The sequence below is a fragment of the Neophocaena asiaeorientalis genome, unplaced genomic scaffold, assembly GCF_003031525.2.
Source record: "Neophocaena asiaeorientalis asiaeorientalis breed wild unplaced genomic scaffold, Neophocaena_asiaeorientalis_V1.1 scaffold177, whole genome shotgun sequence".
Taxonomy (NCBI): Eukaryota; Metazoa; Chordata; class Mammalia; order Artiodactyla; family Phocoenidae; genus Neophocaena; species Neophocaena asiaeorientalis.
This window is the reverse complement of record NW_020172779.1, coordinates 22,942,758-22,948,890: the sequence shown is the minus strand read 5'-3', so window position 1 is coordinate 22,948,890 and position 6,133 is coordinate 22,942,758. Positions and strand designations below refer to the sequence as shown.

Sequence of the window (6,133 nt, the reverse complement as noted above, 5' to 3'; positions counted from 1 at the left end):
TTACGTTCAACCCTTGGGGCAGAGCTGAGGCAAGTCCAGATTGTGGCTTTGTTAAGGCTCTGTTCTTAAGGCTCCCTGATAGTTGAGAGCCTGCGGTTTCGCCAAGGCTCCTTCCCCTGGTAGGTCCTAAATGCTAATTCTTGTTTCCTCAGCACAACCTCTCTAAATCCCATAGCTGTAACTCTTCCCTCACAGCCGCAGGGTCTCCCTTCACATTTATTTTTGCATTCCGGCTCATTTGTTTAAAAGTTTAAAAGTATTTTATCTGGCAGTTTTATGTGTTAAGAGTAGGAGTCAGGATCTCGGGTCAGTCAGTCCGCCATCCTGATGGGAAGTCCTCTGAAGGCATTTAAGCAGGGACATGCCATCATCTCTTTGTGGTGCCGAGGATGGTTTGGGTCTGCTCAGAGGTGGTCATGGCCTTGACTCGAGAGAAGGGCATAGGTGAGAGAGGCACTTGGAAGATACCACCCAAAATGCCCCAGGGTCGTCATAGCAGTTGCGATGGAGAGGAGGATTCTGAACCTGGTGCTAGAGCCCTCCCACATCCGGGAAGCCGCTGGATACCAGCGAAAAGCAGACCGGAGTTGGATGGAGAGGAGAGGGCACAGGTTTCAAAGGAGGAAGTTGCTGCACAAGAGCCCGAAGGTTTGCGGGGGTGGACACGTGGGTGACCTTGTGAACTGGGTCCCGGGGGGATGAGGGCCCACGGGGAGAAGAGGCCTTCTTTAGCAGTGAAGGTGGGAGTTGAGAGGTTGTGTGTGTGCGTGTGTGTGTGTGTGTGTGTTTGTGGCGGGTGGTTTCCATCTGGGGCGTTCTGAAAGGTCTCAAGTGCCTGACAAGCCTGAGACGAAGCAGACACTCAGGAACACAGAACGTTTGGCAGCAGACGGGCCAAGCCATGCTGCTGGCCGGGGTGCAGCGTCTGGGCCCCGATGGGGAAGGGCTGCCTTGGGAGCTACAGCCCCGGGACCAGGCCTGCACCCATGCCTCCCCTCCCAAGCGCCCTCTGCTCCCCAGGCCCGGCCCTCCCTGCCGCCCCGTCATTGTGGTCCTCGCCGATTTTCCTGCCTTTATTTAAACCACTCCTGGGCTCTTCCCTGGAAAACCCCAGTGGCTCGTCACTGCCTGAGAAATAGAGTTCAGACTCGAGCTTTACATCCACAGCTGTCACACCTGACCTCGACCCCTCAACTCTCCCACATCCGCTTTCTTCCACCTGGCTCCCCCAAGTGGGCCTCCATGCATTTCCTGGGCTTTCAGTTTTGCTGCCTGCACTCCTGAAATGCCCCCTCCTGATGCTGATGCTGAGCCAGAGTCCGGAAGTCTGCAGCATTCTCTGCCCCACCCTTGGGGCAGTTGGTGCCTGTGCGGCTCGTGCCACGTAGAGTTCATGCGCTCATCGCACGGTCGACACCAATGGCACACCCACTCTGGACTAAATGCTGGCCTGGGTGTTAAAATGCACAGGTCACAGCCCCTGTCCTGAAGGCACTACCAGCTCTGAGATGCTGACGGTAGCCCTGGTTAGCAGGGCAGGTGGCACAAGGCATCTGTTGGGCATGCTGAGTGAGCTGGGGTCCTGGGCTGGCCTCTCACCGTGCTTTTCAGCAGGCACCAGCGATGGTGTTGCTTTTTTTGCAGGGCAGGAAATGTGACGGAGACTTTGTGTCGTTTAATCTTTTTTTCTTTATAAATTTATTTATCTTAGGCTGCGTTGGGTCTCCGCTGCTGCGTGCGGCCTTTCCCTAGTTGCGGGGAGTGGGGGCTACTCTTTGTTGTGGTGCGTGGGCTTCTCACTGCGGTGGCTTTCCTTTTTTGTGGAGCATGGGCTCTAGGCACGTGGGCTTCAGTACTTGCAGCACGTGGGCTCAGCAGTTGTGGCTCACGGGCTGCAGAGCGCAGGCTTAGAAGCTGTGGCGCATGGGCTTAGTTGCTTCACGGCATGTGGGATCTTCCTGGCCCAGGGCTCGAACCCGTGTCCCCTGCATTGGCAGGTGGATTCTTAACCACTGAGCCACCAGGGAAGTCCTGTGTCGTTTAATCTTGAAAACAAGAATGGACTTAATGACTACTCATGTAAATACACATTTTTGACTGAAGAATAAATTAGTTCTCCTCACATAGTGGCCTTAGTATAGCGAGCTGTGTCAAGGCTCCAGAGGAAGCCCACAGGACACCCTGTGGCTGAACAGGTCAGGCTTACTGCTCACTGCGGCAAGTGGGGGTGGGGGGACCACAGGAAGGGGGACTGGAAGGATTTCCTGTGGGACTTGGCTTGTTTGGGTGAATTGGGGTGGGCTTAAAGAAGCAGTGCTTTGCTTGGGATTCCATACTGGGTATCTCAACACCTCTTCTTTGGGAGGGGGACGGGCTAGGGGCCGGCTCAAGCTGTCCATTCTGAAGAGCCAGCAGCTGCTCAGATCAGGCAGGACAGGATGCACGCAGTAGGTCCTCTTTATGGCTTGGACAATGCCTGCCTCTGTTCTGTGTTCAGACATGATTACAGAAGAGTCCTCTCCTCTTGACCCAATCCGGCACAGAGGGGCCTTGTCTGATGCAGATCTGCATGTGAAACTGCATATTCTAAACAGGAGACCACCAGGGCCTGTATCTGAGTGTGCCAGGCTGGCCCCTACAATGCTAGGGCCTCGCTGATAGGACCAGGCCAGCTCCTGGATGTTGGGGGCTGCTTCTTTCCTCACCTGAACAATCTCCCCTGCTGACCTCACCACTGCTGTGGCTCCTTCTACACACTCATCCACCCGGTCAGATCACAAGCTGCCCTTTTCTCCTTTCCAGGGGGACACAGCAGACAGCAGGCCAAACTCCATTGGCAGAGATGCCCTGCCCGCCTCGACCAGGCCCATCCTGAGCCCTTTGTGGCACTGCCAGCTGCCCCAGCCCCGAGCCCCACCTGATCTCCTCTCTGCACATCTCATCTGCTTCCTCCCTGCCTTCTTCACCTGTTGGCACCCACCCCTTCTCCTGGACATTCTCTTGCCGGACGCATCTTCCTGAACCCACAGCCAGCTGTGGCTCCTGCCAGAGTCCCCTTCACCGACAGGACAGGTCCAAGCCCTCACCCATGTGCAGCCCTGGCCTTCCCTCCCGCGGTGGCCTCTGCTCTGCGTGCATCCCCCGGCTTCCCGGCCCTGCCCTGGCCCACACCTGCAGCCCCTGGTCGTCCCCAGGGAGCCTTCCCCAAGGACTAGCTCAGCCAAGAGTTTGTCCTCCTTAAACTCCCTGAGAAAACACCGTCCCTGCACATCTCGCTCGGCATTTATTCCTGAGCCGCTCCTCTTGCCTCTGCTGGCATTCTCTTCAACCACCCGGATGCTCCGTGTTTTCTCCCCTGCGTGAAATCCTCACGGGCCTGTGGGCTACCGCAGAGCAGGTTCCCGTGTGCTTGGAGCGCCTGCAGGCAGGGTCCCTTGGATGAGGAGCCGCACCTGCTCGAGGAGAGGTGGGGAAGGGGAGCCGTGTCGCCCGCCCGCGCTCGGCAGGCGAGCAAAGCAGAGGGACCAAGGGGAGCCGTGAGGCGCGAGGTGGTCTCCAGGAAGGGCCCCGGTGGCGGGGACGGCGGTGTGCGTTGGGCCTGGGGAAGTGGGGCCCGCCTGTGGCTCAGGCCGAGCAAGGTCAGGCCTTGGCTTGAGGAGCTCGGGGACAGTGGAAGGCCAACGCAGGCAGCCATCGGGGAAGGGGGACTTCATCCCGCTGGCGACCATCAGGCGGGTGGTGTGATCAGTGTGTCGGAAGCACACCTGGCAGCTGGGCAGAGGCTTGGTGGAGGTGAGCTGACAGGTGAGCACGAGGAGGGTGGGCAGGGAGAGGGGGTGGGGCAGGATGGGCGAGGGCAGAGAGGACAGACCCGTTTCCGGCCTGGGGGTCGGATGGACGCCGACGGAGCTCACACAGGAGCAGCAGGTATGGGGCAGGCCACAGCCGAGGTGCCCGCGGGCACGGGGGTGCTGGCTCGCAGTGTGGGGGGCCCTTCAGAGATGCTGGGGTGCTGGCGCCAGTTAAAGGAGTGGGTTGATGGGCTCGCGGGGAGGAGGTGGGAGAGGCCTGGATAGCGGGCCCTGTGGGGGAAGGCCACGGTCAGGAGTGTCCCCTGGGGCTAGGAGCTCAGGAGAGCTCAGTGCAGGGAGGCACTCAAAGCGACCGAGCCCCAGGCAGCGGAGGGACCCCTCTGTGGGAGGCTGAGGATAAGGACAGCTGGCTGACCTCTGAGCGCATATCCCAGGGCCAGGGGTAGGTGTGGACGGCTCTGGAGCTGAGACAGCACGAGCCACGGGGGAGGCCGCGCAGAACCAGCTGAGGCTGAGGGCCACGGCAGGGTGGGGCCTGGAGAGCTGCGGAAGGTGCCAGAGGCAGGCCAGGGGCCCTCAGAGCCTCCCCTGGGGGCTCCGGTGTGCAGGTTTCTCGCGGGGGAGGGGGAAGGGGTGCGGAGGGCCTTCATCTGAGCCAGGCCTGGGCTGCGTGTCAGGTGCCCGCTGATGGGCTCCCTGGGGGCCCTTCAGAGCCTGAGGAGCAGGACAGGCCTGCCTGGGGGCGGTCAGTGACCTATGCCGCTGCCCATCAGACCCGAGGCGAGATGATGAGGGTGTCGCAGCCCCCGCCTCCCCATCATGCCATGCAGTTCCCAGGCACGAGTGGCAGACACCGTGTGACCCAAGCACCGCGCGTAACCACCGGGAGCCTTAGGGTCCCCGTCCATCAGCTGGGAATCCCGGCATACAGCTCATGACGTGGCTGGGAAGATTGCAAAAACGGAGGTGGAAGCACCGAGAGAGAAAGATTAGCTGCTGTCGTTAACCTCCACGACCTCCACCCCGAGCCAAGCCCCGCCGTCCACGCCTGTCCTGCTCGCTGCCTCACACTGGCAGTGCCTAGACCCCTCCCCACCTTGTGGAGGAAGTGGCAGTGACGACAGTGATGAAGGGAACACAGAGCGCAGAAGGTCCCATTTATTGTTTAAAGACAGCAGAATGAGAGGAAGGCGTCCTCCTCCCCTGAAACATACCTGTCCTCTCTGCCCTCAGGGCTCAGCACAGGGACACAAGGGACCCCTCACACCCCGCAGGTCCCCCAGAGGGCAGCACTCTAGTATGGGGCTGGGGAGGGGAAAGGGACACTTTATGGCAGGCGGGGGAGCTGGGACAGGAGGGGGGACGCGCACCCTCACCTCTTGGCTCCATCCCTCTCCCCTGGGACCTGGTGTTGCCCCCAGACCTGGGGTGGGCTGGCAGACAGGGCTCATGCAACACTGAGTGGGCAGGAGGTGGCACAGAAACCTGGCCCCACTGCCCTCTGGCAGGGCGGGAGGGCTACAAGGGGCCATGCTGGCCACAGCGGGTCCGAACAGAAGTGTCTGCAGTGTACACACAGGAGGGTTGGGGAGGGGCTCCCTCTGTCCCAGGCTGTGCGCGGGGATGAGAGAGGGGAGGTACAGAGGAACTGCCACGCTGGGGGCAGGGTCCAGGCCAGCCATGCCACCTGAGTGGGGCCCCGCATGTGCCAGGGGCTCGGGCTACTCCTTGGCACGGCCAATGATGGTAAGGATATACAGGAAGATGTTGATGATGTCCGTGTACAGGTTCAGCGCGGCAAACACGTACTCTTCCGGGCTCAGGGACAGCTGCTTGTTCCCCAGCAGCAGCTGGGTGTCCACTGCCAGGAACTGGGGGTGGCAGCACGGTCATGTTGAAAGACATCCCGCCCCACCCAGCATCCACCCACGCTGCCCACCCCCATCACTCACGCAGGTGAAGAGCAGAGCGCCGAGTGAGGCGTACACGATCTCCAGGATGCGGTTGCGGACAAAGATGCAGAGGATGGCGAAGACGAGGAGCACCGCCATGCTCACCAGCAGCACGCCCACGCACGACGTGAAGTCGTAGCGCGTCTGAGGGCACAGGGGCACATGGGGCCTGGGTGCCGCAGCCCTGGAAGGCCTCTGGGCCCTCAGGACCGGCGGCCCTGCCTCGGGGGGCCCCTTACCTGCATGGAGAAGATGACCACCGTGAAGCAGACGGTCGTGGTGATGCCTACGGCCATGATGACCGCCTCAGTATTGTAGAAACTGGCGATCATGCCCACCATGTAGGACAGGCTGACGGTCAGGACCGAC

General features: G+C 60.7%; 1 protein-coding gene across 1 annotated transcript in view; it reads right to left on the bottom strand.

Moving 5' to 3' along the window:
- Positions 1 to 5,321: 5,321 nt before the first annotated feature.
- GRINA (glutamate ionotropic receptor NMDA type subunit associated protein 1) overlaps positions 5,322 to 6,133 on the bottom strand; it is a 2,275-nt gene continuing 1,463 nt past the window's right edge. Inside the window, exons 5-7 of the mRNA XM_024741164.1 lie at positions 6,004 to 6,133; positions 5,765 to 5,908; positions 5,322 to 5,683 (exon numbers count right to left, since the gene is read on the bottom strand). Coding sequence (XP_024596932.1) covers positions 5,534 to 5,683; positions 5,765 to 5,908; positions 6,004 to 6,133 — 424 coding nt within the window. The 3' untranslated portion in view covers positions 5,322 to 5,533. The remainder of the gene's footprint in view (positions 5,684 to 5,764; positions 5,909 to 6,003) is intronic.